Source organism: Dipodomys ordii, unplaced genomic scaffold (genome assembly GCF_000151885.1).
Source record: "Dipodomys ordii isolate 6190 unplaced genomic scaffold, Dord_2.0 Scaffold104, whole genome shotgun sequence".
Lineage (NCBI taxonomy): Eukaryota > Metazoa > Chordata > Mammalia > Rodentia > Heteromyidae > Dipodomys > Dipodomys ordii.
The window spans coordinates 1,323,323-1,342,865 of record NW_012267320.1 but is presented as its reverse complement, the minus strand read 5'-3'; the positions used below and the strand labels follow the sequence as shown (position 1 = coordinate 1,342,865).

The window sequence follows — 19,543 nt, the reverse complement described above, 5'->3', positions numbered from 1 at the left end:
AGGCCCAGAGTTCAAGCCCCACGACCGACAAAAAAAAAAAAAAAAAGAAAAGTCCCCGAGAGTCCTATCTCCAATTACCCAGCATAGAGCTGGCAGTGGGGCTGTGGCACTCGCGGAAGAGCGCCAGCCTCGAGCAAAAAGGCTCACAACGTACCTTCAGCCCGATGCCGGTGGCTCACGCCTGCCAGCCTAGCTACACAGGAGGCTGAGATCTGAGGATCGTGGTTCAAAGCCAGCCCGGGCCGGAAAGTCCATGAGACTTATCTCCAATAAACCACCAGGAAACCGGAAGTGTCGCTGTGGCTCAAGAGGTACAGCACTCACCTTGAGCTGAAGAGCTGAGCAACAGCGCCCAGGCCCAGAGTTCAAGACCCACGACCGACCAAAAAAAGAAAAAAAAGAATCCGCTGCCTGTCTTCGCCCGGGCCGTGTCCTGACCCGCCGGCTCCGGTGGACGGATGACCGCCACCGACCGGTGGCGCTGCACAGATCTCCGGAGTCCCGCCCGCTAGAAGACGGGATAGCGCCGTGGCCACGCCCACCGCGCGACGGGCCTCGCCCTAGCCCCGCCCACGAGGGGGTGGAGCCTGCGGCGCGCGGGAAGCGCCGCGCGCGACGGCGGGAGGTGGCGGCGCCGCGGATTCGGCGCGTCCCTGCAGGTTCGGCTTCTGGAGTTGGTGACCTCCCCCAAATTCCACGGTTCTGAGGAGACGAGCCAGGCAAGAGGTACTGGCGGGGCGCGGGCCGCTGCTGGGGAGGGGATAGGTTTCGCAGTGGCGCGCGTGCGGGCGGCCGGCCCTGCCCGGGCCCTGCGTGACCTCCTCCCTGTTAGGCCGGCCGGGCTTCCCGAGGGGGCTCCCCTCACTGTCTCCTCCCCGAGGAGGGGGCTACCCCCGGGTCCCTTCCCCGAGGAGGGGCCTCTCCCCCAGTCTCCTCCCCGAGGAAGGGCTCCCCCTCAGTGTCCCCTCAGGGGGGGGGCTTCCCGGCCACTGTCCATGTCCGTTCCATCCTGCCCTCTGGCACGTGCAGGTTTCTTGCCCCTGAGACTCCCTTTTCTGGGATGCTCTCCCCCCGCCCCCTCCTCCTGATCCCTGTGATTCCCTACCTACCTATCCCTCACTAATCCCCTTGGTTCCCCTCCCCAGTGATTTTCTCCTCAGGTAGCCCTAATGGTAGATAGCCCCACCCCACCCCCATATAGGCCCCCTCTTGGGCCCTGTGGATGCTCCCTCAAGGCCGCCATCCCCAGTCTACCTGGGTGTTTTTCATTTTGCTCTTCTGGGTGTAGCAGAATCATGAACTTGAGGAAGGCAGGGATCAAGGAAGCATTTGAAGCAGAACTTTCTGGCCTCTTCTCCCCATGCTGGGTGCCTTCACAGTATTTAGCAGGGGTTCCTGATAAGCAAGCACTTGCTCAATAGACTTTCACTGCTACAATGTCCTATAATTTATTGCTGGTGTTTTTCTGCTCACTACAGGAGAAACTTCTTGTGAGTCCAGAGTGGGAGGATGAAGGTCATCACGTGTGAAATAGCCTGGCACAACAAGGAGCCTGTGTACAGCCTGGACTTCCAGCACAACACAAACGGGAAGATCCACAGGCTGGCCTCAGCCGGGGTGGACACTGCTGTCAGGGTAAATCCAGGCAGAGATCATAAGATCCATAGAAACTCTACGTTTAGCTGAAATTTTCATTCCTTTATTCATGTAAAACTAATCAAGCCTGGTTCAAGTGGCTCGTTCCTGTAATTTTAGCTACTCAGAAGACTGAGATCTGAGGATTCTCAAAGCCAGCCCAGGCAGGAGAGTCTTTGAGATTCATTTTTTTTGGGGGGGGGGGAGGTTCCAGTCGTGGGGCCTGAACTCTGGGCCTGGGCGCTGTCCCTCAGTTCTTCAGCTCAAGACTAGTACTCTACCACTTGAAACACAGCGCCACTTCTGGCTTTTTTCTTTTTTCTTATGTGGTGCTGAGGAATCAAATCCAGGGCCTCGAGCATGCAAGGCAAGTGCTCTACCACTGAACCACCTTCCCAGCCCAGCCTTGAGATTCTTATCTCCAATTAACCACAAAAAAGTGGGAAGTAGAGCTTTTGCTCAACTGGTAGAGTGCTGGTCTTGAGCCAAAAAAATCAGAGGGATGGTGTTAAAGCCCTGAGTTCAAGTCCAATAGTGGCATACACATAAATTAACATAAATGAATACATAGGACTAATGTCAACCAACCCCAATGCCTTGTATAGCCTGGGAAAATCTCAGGGCTTGGAGTAAACAGTGAAAACATGAAGAGATTTCATGCTAACTCCTTACCTTGTGGCCAAGTGGTGCCAATCATTTTACAATATGATGGTGGCTTCTCGTGGGGTGACACCTTGCTCTAGACAAAAGTAGGAGGGTGGACAGTACACAACGCAACTACTGCTGTATGCTTTAGATTCATTTAATGTCTCCACAAAGAGAATTCAACTTTCTCCTTGCAATAAACATAGAATTGTTTAACAATTTTTTCTTGGCATGTGAACTTGGATTCGTACTTTCAATTGGCTTTTCCACTCCAGGCTGGTACACTACCACTTTAAACAACACCTTCACTAAAAACTTTTTGCTGGTTAGAGATAGCAGTCTTGCAGATTTGTTTGCTCAGGCTGGCTTTGAACTGCAATTCTCCGATCTCAGTCTCCTGAGTAGCTAGGATTACAGGCCTGAGTTACCAGTGCCCGGCAGCACTGTATGTTTTCCTAGTGAATGTTTTTGCTGTCAACAGATCTGGAAGGTTGAAAAAGGACCAGATGGAAAAGCCATTGTGGAATTTTTGTCAAATCTTGCTCGTCACACCAAAGCTGTTAATGTTGTGCGGTTTTCTCCAACTGGGGGAATTTTAGCATCAGGAGGAGATGGTGAGTATTATATTTCCATATTCCTCTGAGAACCTGATACCTATGTGTCTTATGTCATGAACTGATCGTGGTGGGAAACACCTGTAATCCTAGAACTGGGGATGAGGAAGAGGTTGAAGTAGGAGGATTGTGAGTTTGAAGACAGTATGGGCTATGTAGCAAGACCTTGTATGCGCCCTCCCCCCCAAAAAAAATGAGATTTGAGCCAAATTAGCTTTCTTCTGATATCAGTATTTAGGTAGCTCAGCAAAATAACATTTTGGAGTGTGTCAGAGTAAGGAGTGTTAGAAACCTCAGGATGGATTTGAGAACAGCTCCTCCTTTATTTGTTCCTGGGGCAGTGGTTCTGGCTTTGATTGGGAGTTTTATGTCTGTGGTGTTCAGGGTCACATTTTCTTGTCTCTGGGAACATTTTAGGGGCTGGTCTTATCATGAATGTTTGTTTCTATTTTATTCTTGTGCTTATTTTATTCTTGCTTATGTAGAATATACTTTTTTTTTTTGTCAGTCATGGGACTTGAACTCTGGGCCTGGGTGCTGTCCATCAGCTCTTCAGCTCAAGGCGAGCACTCTACCACTTGAGCTACAGCGCCACTTCCAGTTTTCTAGTGGTTTATTGGAGATAGGAGTCTCACGGTCTTTCCTGCCCGGGCTGGCTTTGAACCGCTATCCTCAGATCTCAGCCTCCTGAGTAGTAGGATTACAGGCGTGAGCCACCAGCGCCCAGCAGAATATACTTTTATGCTTCTACCTAGGGGATGGAGCTCAAATATTAGAGCTGCCTGCCTGATGAACATGAAGCCCAGAGTTCAAATCCCAGAACCACCAACACAAAAAGAATAAGCCTTTATACCATACTTTAAAATAGTGTAGAAAACAGTATAAAACAGAAATCTCAGTTTTGGCTGAGTTCAGTACCACAGTGTCCAGAGGGTGGCCTGTGTGTGAACTCACAGGAAGTACATACTCGCCCTGGCAAGGAGGAAGCACAGGACAGCTCTTGTTTTGCAAAGTCCTTTGGTCTTAAAGGCTCAGAAGCCTGCATTGATTGATTGCTTGATTCAGGGCCTGGGCACTGTCCCTGGGCTTTCTGTTAAGCGTGGCATTCTCCTACTTGAGCCACAGCTCCCCTTCTGCCATTTTGGTGGTTAGTTGGAGATAAGAGTCTCACAAACTTTCTTGCCCTGGCTGGCTTCAAACAACAGTCCTTAGATCTCAACCTCCTGAGTAGCTAGGATTGCAGGTGTAAGCTACTTTCCTGGGTTGTCCGGCCGGCATGTGTTCAATTGACCCCCTGCATAGATGCTGTCATTCTGCTGTGGAAGGTGAACGACAACAAGGAGCCAGAACAGATTGCTTTTCAGGATGAGGACGAGGCTCAGCTGAATAAGGAGAACTGGACTGTTGTGAAAACGCTGAGGTAACTGGGGTGGCTCTGGGAATGTTTATCTCTACAACCTGCATGCTTTAAACGCCTTCTGATCTTTGTGTCTGCTTTTATTTGTTCCTCTGTTTTTTTTTTTTTTGTCGGTCGTGGGGCTTGAACTCTGGGCCTGGGCGCTGTCCCTCAGCTCTTCAACTCAAGGCGAGCGCTCTACCACTTGAGCTACAGCGCCACTTCCTGTTCCTCTGTTTTTTGAGACTGTTACAGCCCAGCCTAGTGTAGAACTTTCTGTGTAATCCAGGATGTCTCCTTACTTGCCATCCTGTGTCTACCTCTGAGTACTGGGATGATAGGCAGTACCACCATACTTGGCTTTGTTTTGAGGCAGAGTCTTGGTATATATAGCTCACCCTGGCCTCAAACTCACAATCCTTCTATATCAGCCTGAAATTACAGACATGTGCCACCACACCCACCTTTTATCTTTATGTCTAACTTAAATTCTTACTTATGTCAGGTAGTCATAAGACAACAAAGGATAAAAACATGTTCGTAAGGCAGGTGCCAGTGGCTCCCACCTATAATACTAGCTGCTCAGGAGGCTGAGATCTGAGGATTGAGGTTCAAAGCCAGCCTAGAGAGGAAAGTCCATGAGATTTTATTCATCGTTCTGGCTGGCATCAGGCCATCTTGGCCCTCCACACGGTGGGGAAAGGCCTGGGAAAGAGAGCTGGGAGAGCTGGGAAAGAGAGAGAGCTGGGAAAGAGAGAGAAAAGAGCTAGGAAAGAGAGCGTCTGGGAAAGGTGGGAAAGAGAGAGTTAGGAAAGAGAAGGGAGCTGGGAAAGAGAAGAGAAGGAAAGAGCTGAGAAAGAGCTAGAAAAGAGCAGAGAGAGTGTCCATGAGATTTTAATCTCCAATTAACAACCAGAAAACAGTAAGTGGAGCTGTGGATTAATGTAATAGAGCACTAGTCTTGACAAAAAAACTCAGGGACAGGACCCAGGCCCTCAGTATAAGCCTCATTGACCAACAAAACAAAAACAACAAGAAAGAAACATGTTTGTAATGGATTTTATTTTACTGTCTGATATAAAATTTTCTTGAGTACGAATCTTTTTTTTTCTAGTTTTGAGATAGGGTCTTGCTGTTTCACCTGACCTGGCCCTGAGCTGCCGGTCCTGCTCCCAGCCTGCCAAGTGTTGGGATTACGGGTGTTCACAATCATACCAGCTAAAATGAATCTTTTTTTGTGTCAGAACTGGGACTTGAACTTGGCCTCATGCTCAGGCTTAGCTTTTTCTGCCCAAGGCTAGTTCTTTACCTCTTGACCCCATACTTCTGGCTTTTTGGTGGTTAATTGGAAATAAGAGTCTTTTGGGTTTGTCTGCCCAGACTGGCTTTGGACCTTAGTCTTCAGATCTCAGCCTCCTGAGTAGCTGCGATTACAGTTACGAGCCACCAGCACCCCACTAAAACGAATCTGTTTGAAAGATACAAATATTCTTGAACATGCTTGTTACTAGGTAGGCTTAGAGATTTCTAGGATTTTATCCTAGAGATTCTAGAATCTCCTGGGTTTGATAACTTGTTTGAGATCATAGTGGTCTGCTTGTTTTTCTCCGTCGTCTTTGGACTGCAGGGGCCACTTGGAGGACGTGTATGACATCTGCTGGGCAGCTGATGGGAACTTGATGGCCTCGGCCTCTGTGGACAACACGGCCATCATCTGGGATGTCAGTAAAGGTAGGTAGGCTGATGGACCTGTCAGGAGAAGGAATGTCCTGGCCTGCTTTACCTCCAAGAGTTGTATGAAAGATTTCTCCAGTGAAATGAAGTTAGCCAGAAAGAGACAGATTGGTGCAAAATGCCACGGACCCAGCTCAATTTTTAGCATCCCAGTTAGAATCTAGGAAGTTTGGCGATGGTGTTGCGAATTATCAGTGCCTGGGAGAGGCAAAATCTAAATACATCCTCTGGGTGTGGAGATGAGGGGCAGGCAGTGAGCTTTTTCCTTGAGAAGGTAAAAATGCCCTGAATGGCGAGGAAAGAGGGTCAGTTTTCATTCTAGGGGTTCTTGGGAGGCTGAGGATATCGTGCTCTGCTCCGGTGGAGGGGACACGAGCACGTAAGAAGCTCCAGTGTTAGAGAATTAGCAGCAGTTGCCAAAGTAAGGCAAATGAATGGCATTGTCTTCGTGTCCAGCACATATCAGTGTCCGTGAGGCCAGTCATCCAGCATGCCCCTAAGCCAGTTGCAGTGATTTTGAACATTGTCTCACAGTGTGCTGGGTGCTTCTGCGTGCAAGTGCTGGAAACCACAGGAACAAAATAACTACATATAGGTGAGGATGCCAGGCACGGACGCATGGGGCTGCTAGTGCTGAAGGGCTGTGTGCAGTTACCAGAGCATCTGAAGTATGAGCAGAGATGAGTGAAGCGAGGGAGCATATCTATGAGACGAGCACCCCTGCACTGTTGCCATGGGAGCAGCAAGAACACAAGTCCTGTGGTAGAGGTTGCACATTCCGAGTAGAGGATGGGATAAATGTGGGGGGCAGGGAGCATCTGAAGTTGAGGAGATGAAGAGCAGGTCACACACACCATAGTGGACCCTGGAGAGGATTTTAGATCTTACCCTAAACATATCTGAGTGCCACATGTCTGCATGTTTATGTTTCTAGAAGAATCCCTGGGTGGCACATGGCCCATGGACTCCAGAGTAACATGGAGGCAGAGGAAGGGATTAGGGGAGAGAAGATCATGGTGTGGGCTCCAGTAGTCTATAGATGTATGGCTGTATTTTTATTACCAGTCCTGGGGCTTGAACTCAGGGCCTGGGCACTGTCCTTGAGCTTTTTTTTGCTGAAGGATAGCACTCTCCCACCTGACCCATAGCTCCACTTATGGCTTTTTGGTGTTTAATCGGAGATAAGAATCTCATGGACTTTCCTGTCTGGGCTGGCTTTGAACTGCAGTCCTCAGATCTCTCCCTCCTGAGTAGCTAGTATTACAGGTGTGAGCACTGGCACCCAGCTCTGTGAACCTCTTGAGGGTGGGCTGTTTGGAGTAGTGTTCGGGATTGACACAGGGCTTTGAACAGAGCCCCTCCCTTACTGCCTGCTAAGGGAATAGTACTTATGCTTTAATTTACAAATGTGTACCCAAGTAGCTTTTGGTAATGTTTTGTGGGTTTGTTTTGTAGGACAAAAGATTTCCATTTTTAATGAGCATAAAAGTTATGTGCAAGGAGTAACCTGGGACCCTCTGGGTCAGTATATTGCTACTCTGAGTTGTGACAGGTAAGTCAATATTTGGTGCATTTTCTCTTGATTACTTGACATTTTTTGCAGAGCTCTTTATAATCACAACTTTACTGAGATAAATTACAGCCTGGATTTGATTCACCTGGGTTTTTTGTTGTTGTTGTTTGTTGGGGTTTTTTTTGGTCGTGGGGCCTGAACTCTGGGCCTGGGCACTGTCCCTCACCGCTTCAGCTCAAGGCTAGCGCTCTGCCACTTGAGCCATAGCACCACTTCTAGCTTTTTCTGCTTATATGGTGCTGAGGAATTGAACCCAGGGCTTCATGTATGCAAGGCAAGCACTCTACCACTGAGCTGCCTTCCCAGCCTGATTCATTTGTTCTTGTTTCCTTTGTTGCAAGGAAGTCTTGTGCTGTGTTGGTATTCATTGCATTTAACTGTGTTTATTTGAACAAAGAATTAAAAATTGGGATTCTAAGTATGTTATTTAGTGGGATAGTCTTTTCAAATATTCATCTAACTTGTTAATTTAAAAAATTGAATTTAGGGCTGGGGAGTAGCCAAAGTGGTTAAAGAGTGCCTTTTTTTTTTTGCCACTGATGCTAGGCTAAGAGTGCCTTCTTAAAAACTGAACTCAGGGCTGGAAAAGTGGCTCAGTGGTAGAGCGCTTGCCTTGCATGTTTGAGGCTCTGGGTTTGATTCCTCAGCACCACATAAGCAAGAAAAAGCCAGAAATGATGCTGTGGCTCAAGTGGTAGAGTGTTTGCCTTGAGCTGAAGAGCTGAGGGACAGCACCCAGGCCCAGAGTTCAGGGCCCCCGACTGGCAAAAACAAACAAAACAAAAACAGTAACAAAAACTGAACTCAGTCGGGTATTGGTGGCTCACACCTATAATCCTAGCTCTTCAAGAGGCTGAGATCTAAGGATTATGATTCACAGCCAGCCTGGGCAAAAAAGGCCATGAGATTCTTACCTCCAAGTAAAAAGCCAGAAATGGAGCTGGAGCCTTGAGCACAAAAGCTTAGTGACAGTGCCCAGGCCCTGAGTTAAAGCCCTAGGAGAGGCAAAAAAAAAAAAAAGAGAGAGAGAGAAAAAATCGAACTCCATATAAACCTGGAATAAAAGCACTAGGTAATGGCTAGTAGAATGACTCAAAGTGGTATAGCACCTGTTTATCAAGGGCAAGGCTCTGAGTTCAAATCACCGTGCCATCACAACAAATATACAACATGTACAGGTAGTGTTTATCTTTCATAGACCGCCCCCCCCCAGCTATGTTGTGAATGCCATTCATTTTCTTACTTTCAGGAGATCTGGAGTACCAGTTTGATTAATGGAAATAATAATATATATATAAATAATAATATTTAACAGTCAGATTGTGGCTCAAGTGGTAGAACACTTACCTAGCAAACTCAGTTTAATCTCCAGAACTGTAAAAACAAATAGAAACAAAATAACAGAAGCCATATTTACTGGCTGTTTTCCTTACTCCAACAAGCAAGATCTTTTAACACAAAACAAACTTCAGTAAATTGTATAAATCACCACAGGGCCAGATGTCCTAGACCTTAAAAGTCAGACCAGGACTCTGGTATGTCCTGCTTGAAAAGAAACACTGAATGAAAAATAAATGAACTGCGATCCTTAGATCTCAGCCTCTTGAGTAGCTAGGATTATAGGTGTGAGACACCAGCACCGGTCCGACATATTTCCTTACCACAGTGTCCTTTATATTGTTAGTACCTGCTTTGACTGGGATGTTTCCTTGGCTCTGTGGCTTAGTCCTAGTTAGCAATGTGAATAGCTGTGCTCCGCAGGCTGGAACGGTTTTTGGCGGGGGGAGGGGGGGTGTCATAGATGGATGCATGGGTGCAGATTGCTTCTATGTGAAACATATTTCAATTACCTGAAGCAAAACTCACACTTGTGTGCTCTGGCAGGGTACTGCGCGTGTACAGCACGCAGAAGAAACGTGTGGCTTTCAATGTGTCAAAGATGCTGTCCGGGATAGGGGCCGAAGGAGAGGTATAGACACTTTGACATTCTTTCTCGACAGAACTTTGTTTTACTTATTGATCAATTTATTGATGGGACTGGGAATTGACCTTAGTGCTTTGGGCTTCACTAAAGCTTCCCCCGGGACATGAAGGCTCAGTTAATGTGAGCCGGGCCATACTGTATGAAGGTGGGGACATCAGAACAGGGCAGAGCTTGCTCTGTGTGTGTATATGCCTGAAGTGGGGTTTCATCTCAGGGCCTCACGGTCTTGCTCAGATTTTTTACTCACAACTGGCATTTCACCACTGGAGCCATGCTTCTGGTCCAGCTTTTTGCTTGTTAATTGGAGATAGTCTTTCAAACTATTCTGCCCAGTCCAGCTTTGAAGCATGCCTGTCAGATCCCAGCTTCTTCTGCTACTAGGATTGTAGGTGTGAGCTTCTGACCTTCCCAGTGGAGAGCTTTGGATGGACAATAGCTCTGACACCAAGGGACCACCTGGAAAGCATGGTTGCCTAGGGTGTGATTCACCTGGCAGAGATAAGCGGGGCCCACAATTCCAGGGTGTAGTGAGGGTTGAACAGTGACTCTAAGGAAGGCTGGACACCAGTGTGACAGGTCAGTGGAAAGCAAAGACCAGCCATCGGGCTCATATTAGGAAGAGGAAGGATCTAGAAGATGATGCAGGCACACATATAATCAGGTGAAGGGAGTAAGTCACCTGTGGAGGCAGCAAAGGGACTTGGTGCCTAGGCTCCAAGGTAAGGCTGCGTCTGGCACTGAGGGCGCATGTCTGTAGTCCCTGCTTCCTTGGGTTCTTGAGAACCGAAGGCTGTGTTGAGATCCGAAGGCTGTGTTGACAGTGTCGGTAAATGGTGACACAGCTGTCCCACACAGCGGGTGAAAGAGAGGTCCCCTGATCATCTTCCCGCATCTCCCAGTCCTCTCCCTAGACTGAGCACTGTTGACACGCACTGTGTGTTCTTACAGTTGGTTGAAAAAATAATTTTGCAACCACCCAAATGCACACATGCATAGGCTTACTTAGCAAATGTGAGTGATGGGTTCCCACGAATGATTACTTTGCAGGCTTATGTGATTATTTGGTTGTAATGTACTTCTGTTTCATGTATTACTAAGTCAGTCATCAGTATGCCTTTATCATGACTTTGGCATGACTTCTAAACCTCTTGTGTCACAGGCAAGAAGTTACCGGATGTTTCATGATGACAGCATGAAGTCGTTCTTTCGTAGACTCAGTTTCACCCCTGATGGATCTTTGCTCCTCACACCAGGTGTGTTTGACAGTGTTTGATTTAAGGGTGGATGGCAGAGCAGGGACTTCTGCTGCTTTTGAGCTCAGTGAAGTCCACTCAGAGCAACTATCACCAACTTGTCCGCGTGGTGGTCCTTCCAGGTCCTTCCAGGGCTAGGACTGCCTGTGACCTCTCACATGGTCGTTAAGTTAGTCTGGGGTGGGTGTTGTACCTTTTGGAACTTTCAAAAGATTTACTAATGATTCTAATGATCTATCCATTTTGAGAGAGGAAGTCTCATGCAGATTGCAATTTAGAATTTTTTACTATTAAGCTGGACACTGGTGGCTCACACTTACAATCTTAGCTATTTAGGAAGCTGGAACCCAGAGGGTCAAGGTTCCAAGTTAGCTCTGGCAGAAAAGTCCTCGAGATTCCTAACCAGCAAAATACTAGAACTGAAGGCATGGCTCAAGTGGTAGAGTGGCAACTGAGCAGGCAAGCCAAGCACGTGAGGCCCTGAGTTCAAACCCTAGTACCAGCAAAATAGAAATAAATTCTAGGTGAATTCAGTACTTAAATGTAAATATAAAAACAACACTCATGCAAGAAAATCTGGAGTGCTATTTTAGAAATGAGGAAGAGCAGCTGGGCGCTGGTGGCTCACGCCTGTAATCCTAGCTACTCAGGAGGCTGAGATCTGAGGATCGAAGTTCAAAGCCAGCCCAGGCGGGAAAGACCTTGAGACTCCTATCTCCAATAAACCACCAGAAAACCGGAAGTGGCGCTGTAGCTCAAGTGGTAGAGTGCTCGCCTTGAGCTGAAGAGCTGAGGGACAGCACCCAGGCCCAGAGTTTAAGCCCCATGACCGACAAAATATAAAAATAAAATAGAAATGAGGAAGAGCTTTGGCTAGAAACTTAGACATCCTTGAAGAAATGAAAGGCCTGTTTGTGTTTGAAGTAGAACTGTCATTTGGCCAAAGCTAGAGCAGGTTGAGTTGGTGGGAAATCATGGAAGAGAGGGCTGCTGTGCATCAGTGCAGCGACCCCTCAGAGTTGTCAGAACATGGACCGGGGAGGGTGCTTGTCTAGCAGGAGTGAAGCTCTAGGTTCAAGCCCCAGTACCAAAAAAAAGGAAAGAGAAGAACCGGCAAGAACAACACCGACAAGGAAAACACTAAAAGGAGAGTTGTTCTCTAGAGCTGCTGGGGGCCGAGGTAGAAGCCCCGGCCAGGCTGTCCCTGGCAGCCATGGGGCAGCCCAGAGTCTCAGCCAGCGTCCGAATGTAGGCACAAACAGTCACAGCGCGTCACCAGCGCAGGTCTCAAGGAAGGTGTTTGCTAACAAGGCCTTCCAACGTGTTGGCCTTCATGCCCCAGTGTCCCAGGGACTGTGAGCCCTCAGCTAGTGTGGACAGGTAGGTAGGTACGGAGCAAGGAGTGACAGATCATGACAGTCTAATTGAGTATGTCCTCAGAATCAAAGACACTATGGAAATTGAGCATAGGACGGGAGGGGGAAATGGGAGAGAATGAAGGAAGGGGTGACATTGACCAAGAAGCACTGTACTCATAGCCTGACTTAAGGAATTGTAATCCCTTTGTACAACTACATTGTCATCATCATCATTGAATCAGAACCACAGAATATTACTTGAGGGAAAAATATCATGTGACCAGAATTGAAGGCTCTTGGGCTTTTTCTGGGAACTGGTTTAGTATAACACCGACTGTCTCCCCGCTTTCCTTGCCCCCTAGCTGGATGTGTGGAATCTGGTGAGAATGTAATGAACACAACATACGTTTTCTCCAGGAAAAACCTTAAAAGGTATGCAACTGAAACCGTTAGAATGGAGACTGCCCCTTGTGCCTTTGCAGAGTAGCGGCTGGCTTCTAACTGTGGTCATCTTGCAGGCCCCTGGCCCATCTTCCCTGCCCCGGAAAAGCCACGCTGGCTGTTCGCTGCTGTCCAGTCTACTTTGAGTTGAGGCCAGCTGTAGAAACAGGTAGGGTCTGTGTGCAATGCCGCTGCTCTGTTCTCGAGCAAAGTGGGGGTGGGGAGCTTGGATTGTCCACTGGGAAAGGGTCAGTGTATGGACTCGGTTCAGTTTACTTATTAAACGTTGTCATATTGATGGGGTACCATATGTTAGGTTGTTTATTGTTTTTGTTTTTGGCCAGTCCTGGGGCTTGAACTCCATGGGGCCTCAGCGCTGTCCCTGAGCTTCTTTTGCTCAAGGCTAGCACTCTACCACTTGAGCCACAGGGCCACTTCTGGCCTTTTCTGTTTATGTGGTGCTGAGGAATCAAACCCAGGGCCTCATGCATGCAAGGCAAGCGCTCTACCACTGAGCCACCTTCCCAGCCCAATATGTTATGTTTTATGTATTTATTTTGAATTTTTTAGCGGTACTGGTGATTGAGCCCAGGGCCTCATGCTTGGTAGGCAGGGGCTTTTTCATTTGGGCCATATCCCCTGCCCTTTTTGTTTCTGTTATTTTTCAAATGAGGTCTTAATTTTTGTCTGAGCCAGCCTGGATCACCACTCTCTTCCTTCTGCTTCCCACATGGCTAGCACAGGCATGAGCAGCCATACTCAGCTTTTACTGGTTGAGATGGGATTTCATGAGCTTACTACCCAGGCTGGCCTTGAACCTTGGTCCTTCCGAGCTTTGCCTCCTGAAAAACTAGGATTCCAGATGTGAGCCACTGCGTCCAGCTCTGTATGATAGTTTTGGTACATTTTTATTGTATAATTATATAATTGTATAACTTCCACATCAGGGTGTATGCATCTCAAACAGCAATTTTTGTTGTGAAATCATTGAAAAGAATTCTTCAGGGGCTGGGAAGGTGGCTCAGTGGTAGAGCGCTTGCCTCACATGCATGAGGCCCTGGGTTCGATTCCTCAGCATCACATAAGCAGAAAACGCCGGAAGTGGTGCTGCAGCTCAAGTGGTAGAGCGCTAGCCCTGAACGGAAATGCTCAAGGACAGTGCCCAGGCCCAGAGTTCAGGGCCCACAACCGATAAAAAAAAATCCTTCGGTTAGCCTTTCTGAAATGCGCAGGTCGTCATTAGCTGTGGTTCTCTGGTGCAAGGATGCAGCAGAACTCCAGCAACTCCTCAGCCCTCCCTCCCCTGGGCTGCTGTCCAGCCCCCGGGGACCCCTGTGCCCTCTGGCCTGGGTGAGCCTTAGGCCTGGCTCCTCTGGTAGGCCCAGCCAGCCTAGGTTGAGTCCTCACAGGCCAGCTCTGGCCCGCACTCAGCTGATGCCTGGAGAGGCCTCGAGCGAGCGCTAGCACTCTCCCGCCTTGGCCTTCCCTAGCCCCGCCTCTCAATGAGGAACCTTCAGGCCGGCAGGGGCTCTCTGCCTGTAGTTGCCAGGCAGTGGAGGCAGTGGTGGGCCTGACTGGCTGCTCCCCTCTCTTGGCAACCCTGGGTCTCATGGCCTGGGCCTCACCGCCGGAGGCCAGTCCTCGGGATTTTGGTGTTTTCCATTTGGAAAACAAAGCCAGTCCTATGGCTGGAACCAGAAGCCATTTTTAACCTTTTAATCCTTAATGTAAACAATACAGTTAATTGGATAGAGGATTGAAGACACTTGATATAGTATTTCAAGTTCTTCAGCTTGTGAAGGCTTCCCTTCAGTCCTTTTTTGTTGTTGTAGTTGTTGTTGTTGGTTGTGGGGCTTGAACTCTGGGCCTGGGTGCTGTCCCTCAGCTCTTCAGCTCAAGGCGAGCACTCTACCACTTGAACTACAGTGCCACTTCCGGTTTTCTGAGTGGTTTATTGGAGATAAGAGTCTCATGGCTTTACCTGTCTGAGCTGGCTTTGAACCATGATCCTCAGATCTCAGCCTCCGAGTAGCTAGGAAGACAGGAGTGAGCCACTGGCGCCCGGCCCCTTCTCTCCTTTTCTTGTCTTTTTTGGACCTCAGTGCCTGGGTTCTCTGGGACACTGCCCTCGTGCCTATTTAGTTTTCTCTCTGTTTGTGTATAAGCTAGGAGCCAAATTCTTTTGTAGATGTTACAGTAAACTGAGCTTTAGTGAATAAGTCCTGCCTGCCCCCAGGAGAGGGCTCTGGGAGATCGGCTTTCCCTTTGGGAAGCTGGATTTTGTGTTTTCCTTGCCTACTGTTTGTTGTGCAGAGAAGGCGCCGGAGCCCAGCACGCAGCTGCTGAGGCTGCCCTACCGCGTGGTGTTTGCTGTGGCCTCCGAGGACTCGGTGCTGCTTTACGACACCCAGCAGCCCTTCCCCTTTGGCTACGTGTCCAACATCCACTACCACACGCTGAGCGATATCTCCTGGTGAGTGCGCGGGCGCCCAGGCTACAACGAGGTGCTCACACGGAAGGGGAGACCGGGCCCAGCCTGCCTAGGGGCTTGCCTGCTTCCTGCACGGTACTTCCCAGGATGGTTAAGCTCCTACATTGAGAGCCAGGGTCCCCGAGAGGAGGCTATCACCTGACAGCCCCCAGGAAGACCTCAGATCCAGGACTGTCCCTGCAATGTCACTTGGCACTCTGCCCTTCCCCTGCCACCTTTGGCCCTTGCTCAGCCTCTGCCGTGCTTGGTGCCACACTCTGGTTGAGGCCTTTTGTTTTTGTTTTTCTCTTTTGTTTTGCCTGTTCAAGGGTTTTAACTCAGGGACTTGCTTGTTTGCTCAGCTGGTGCTCTACTATTTAGCCACAACTTCAGTCTGGCTTTTTGCTGGTTATTTTGGAGGTGGAATCTTGAGGACTTTTCTTTCCAGGCTGCCATACTCTGAAGTGTGAGCTACTGGCGCCCTACCCACCCTTTGTAATAACCTTTTTCCTTGTAATTTCCGTTTCATCTTGGGGAGATCATGTCACCCCAGGCGAGCATTGGTAGCAGTGCACATAGCTCGCACTGAAGTGGGAAGTCAAGGTGGGAGTAGAGCAGGAAACTGCATGCCTGGGGTGTTTGCACAAACCACCCTTGCCTGGTTGTGCTTCCTGAATTTTGTCGTCAAAGCTGTGATTTTGCTTGAACTTCCATTTCCTAACTAGTCAAGAAACCATTAAGCATAGCCATAGATTTTAGTAACAGCCCCTTTTTTCCCTTGCTTTGGGGACACAGGTCCAGCGATGGAGCCTTCCTGGCCATTTCTTCTACCGATGGTTATTGCTCGTTTGTGACATTTGAGAAAGATGAACTTGGCATTCCACTGAAAGAGAAGCCAGTGTTGACGGTGAGAACTCCTGATACAGCAAAGAAAACCAAGAGTCAGATGCAGCAGGGGGCTTCCCCAGGGTCCAGACCAGCCGAAGGAGGCCTGGCCAGCAGAGCTCAAGACTCCAGCAGCCCTGGGACATCGCCCCTGCCAACCACATCTACTCCAGCCCCGGCAGCTGTCAAGGACATGTCACCAGTCACACCTGGTGTCAAAAGCCCTTCAGAGGAGAAGATCCTGCAGCCCAACAGTCAGAACCCCAGAGCCCCCCCATCACGGAGGGTCACGCTGAACACTTTACAGGCCTGGAGCAAAACACCTCCGCGGTAAGACCACTGGACTGAAAGTACTGTTGCAGAATGATCATAGACAGTCCATGACAGTGACGCTCATACACAGAACGAAGGCTCGCTCCTTCTGTCAGTTCTCTGCAGCTGCCTGTCCTGCCTGAGACAAAGCACACGCTTTTCTGGCTGGGCACGTGCATCCTGGACGCATCCTGTGATGGGACTGTGGCCAGGCGTTCTGACACCAGCAATGTTCTAATCTCTCAGAGGACCTAGGGTCATGCATTGAGTGTATGCTAAGGTCTGTGCTCTGTGCGGCCTGTGTCTGACCTTTGGGAAAACCCGTTCCCGCCCCTCTTGGTGGCTTTAGAGTTTTTTTTTTTTTTCACTTTCTGCTAAATCAAATAACATTTTAGTGTATTTAGTATAAGGAGAGGTATATAAATAGAGAAGCAATGTATTTATTATTATTTTTAATATGAACTTGAACTCCCGGCCTGGATACTGTCCCTTAGTTTTTTCTGCTCAAGGCTACCACTCTACCACATGAGCCACACCTGTACTTCAGCTTTTTGGTGGGGATTGGAGATAAGAGTGTTACGGATTTGTTGGATTTGTTGGTTTTGAACCGTTATACCTCAAATCTCAGCCTCCTGAGTAGCTATGATTACAAATGTGAGCCACCAGTGCTCGGCCTAGAGTCTTTTGAAAGACCTATTTGAATGTGGTCTTTGTGCCCTTTCAGCCCTCCTCTCTGAGTAGACATCTGGTAGCAGGTGTTTATTAGTCCCCCAGCTCCTCTTATATTCTGAGCCCTGCAAGATAGGAAATGTCTTCTTCATTTCTCTTCCTGGCTGACTGGCCCGGGCAGCAGCAAGCACTTTCTGAATGCATGCAAATCAAGCGAGCACTGTTGGTTAGTGTCCTTCATTGTGACATGGTGACAGGCTGAGGCAGTCAGTATGTGAGGAGGAAATCCTGATTTGGGCTCTTCACTCTGGGGGGGGGGGGGCCTGCTGTGGCCCGTGCGTGGCCGGAGCCAGGGACAGAAGAGATTGCTCCTGTCATTGAGTCCTGAAGCAGAGATGGGGTGGGGGTGGGGCTGCGTCCCCTTACAGGTCTGCCTCACTGACGTGACAGCCTTCCATTGGGCCCACCCCTCCTGGGAGCTGCTTATCCAAACTATAGCAAGTGCCTTTTTAAAAATTCAGTTTTATTTTACCTTTCACTTGAATATCACACTGTATATTTGTACAGGTTACAGTGTGATCACACACACACGGTTCACCGCTGGCAGGTGTGTCACCCAGCTGGGCTGTGAGGATAGTCCTCTGTGGCTGGAGCCCTGCTCACCAGCCTCCCATCCCACCCCTACCTCTGCACCCACTCTCTCACTTCATCTTCTAAGGTTTAACTCTAACTGCTGCAGGGTAGATTCGTATTTTTAAACTTCTTATTTTTTTAGGTAAAACTGGTGCTAAATTGCTTTTAGTGTCTTGATTTTTTTTTAAACCATTTACTACCTTATAGCCATAGTTTTTAAAATGTTAAAAATGAAAACTTTAGATTTATAAACAAGAGTTATCTATGTTTTGGTACTTGCTTTTTGTAAGTAGACACCATGTCTGCTCAGTGTCTGCTTGGCCATTGCTCATGATCAGAATTCAGCCTCTGAGACTGGCAGATGGTGGACAGTCTCAGCTAGCTGAGTATTGTCAATGTGACCGTCTGATGTAGCATGTGAATGCAGTCTTACTTATTGTATACCTGCATACAGCATTAAATTTAATGCCTGGCCTGGTTAACTCCTTTGGTAGTTTTGAAACTTAGTATCATGCATAAGCAATTCTTTTGATATTAAGGAATTTTTACCTTTTTAATCTTTACTCTTCTAATCAAGGAGAATAAACTTAACACCCATAAAGACAGATACTCCACCAAATTCTCTACCAAGCGGCCTAATGTCTCCCTCTTCCACAGAAGAAATGGAATCAGGTAAGTTGTATAGTTACTGGTTTTGTGTATTTGCAATAGAACATCTTCTGTACTTTTGAACATTTCATCATGTGGTTTTATGTCAGCTCTGAGGAAGCACGGCTACATGCTGGGAATGGTCTGTTAGACTTTCTGGCTGTTTGTGTCTCCGTGGGAGTAAAAACATCCCTCGGAGCTCAATAATGGCTTCACAATTTGTTTCTCCACCTGAAAGCTAGCTGCTAATGCTTTGGGTCAGATAGTTCTTTGATCTGGAGAGTTCCCTGGGTATTGTAGGATGTTCAGTAGCCTCTCTGAGTACCACTTCTTTGCCGATGACATTCTCAAGTGTCACTGTCCCATTACAGGCAGAGTCATCTAATTGAGAACCAGTGGGGCAGATCCTTTTCCTGTAGTTCAGGATCTTGCCAGGCACTTACGTTTCAGTCATGGTTCTCTATTTTGTAAACAATCAGCTCTGTGTACGGAGAGCTTCCTGTCCTTGCTGACCTTATGATGGTTAATATTTCAGAGATGCCTGCAGACCCTCAGGGCAGTCCTCCGGAACTGAAACGGCCCAGATTCGAGGAAGACAAGGGAGACACCCAAAGCCCAGACCCTTGATTCCTGAATTCCGCCTGCAGCCTGGCAGGCCCAGCGCAGGGAGGGAGCGGGGAGGCCAGAGAAGCCCGCAAGCGGCATCGGAGTGGAACGGACGTCTACCCATAAATTGATTTGTGACAGCAAGAAACATGCACTGGTTTTTCCCCAGAAGTATGCATGTTCTTGGACTCAGTCATTTATTCTCAACTAGAGAATGTGGATATCATAACAGACTAAATCCTCCCTCTGATGAGTTTGTGAAACCAGAGCAGTTCGCCGTTATCTAGTGTGAAAATCAGTAATCCTAGAAACACTCGTGGAAGCGCAGACACTTCCTGGAGGGAATGCCTGTGAAGTGACAACTAGAAAGTGATGGGGAACGTTTGTACTGTTGGGTTTCAAAGTGCTTAAAGTGATTATTAGGTTGGGCTTCAATTAGTTGATTAAACTTTGAATGATGTTTCTGTTTTTGTTTTGTCGGGTGTGAGGTAGCAGTGCCCGTGCTAGCCGGTTAGCAGCTGTGGTCAAGCAAAACCAAGAACAGGAATTTTTTTTTTAAGGGGAAACTTGAGATACTGTTTTACATACAGTAAGTTAAAATTTTAGAATGGCTTTTCAAAGCAAAGGAAGAAACCCACCAAAAACGTTAGTAATTTATGGCTCTTTCCTTGCTTGCTTTGGGCCCCA

At 48.1% G+C, this 19,543-nt stretch overlaps 1 protein-coding gene across 1 annotated transcript; it reads left to right on the top strand.

Annotated features, from left to right (window-relative positions):
• The first annotated feature begins 630 nt into the window (after positions 1-630).
• On the top strand, positions 631-19,316 carry Chaf1b (chromatin assembly factor 1, subunit B (p60)). The gene is made up of 14 exons (XM_013027474.1): positions 631-726; positions 1,480-1,635; positions 2,762-2,894; positions 4,197-4,314; positions 5,918-6,021; positions 7,480-7,576; positions 9,482-9,566; positions 10,741-10,834; positions 12,555-12,624; positions 12,711-12,802; positions 14,947-15,106; positions 15,899-16,318; positions 18,180-18,274; positions 18,786-19,316. The coding sequence occupies exons 2-14, from the start codon at positions 1,510-1,512 to the stop codon at positions 18,875-18,877; spliced, it is 1,686 nt and encodes a 561-aa protein (XP_012882928.1). The 5' UTR covers positions 631-726; positions 1,480-1,509; the 3' UTR covers positions 18,878-19,316.
• Positions 19,317-19,543: the final 227 nt, after the last annotated feature.

Bases quoted from the DNA above. Each gene is read 5' to 3' on its own strand.
- Chaf1b (XM_013027474.1), top strand. From the start codon at position 1,510: ATGAAGGTCATCACGTGTGAAATAGCCTGGCACAACAAGGAGCCTGTG. The intron at 2,895-4,196 runs GTGAGTATTATA...CCCCCTGCATAG, and splicing joins TTTAGCATCAGGAGGAGATG to ATGCTGTCATTCTGCTGTGG. The intron at 4,315-5,917 runs GTAACTGGGGTG...TTTGGACTGCAG, and splicing joins ACTGTTGTGAAAACGCTGAG to GGGCCACTTGGAGGACGTGT.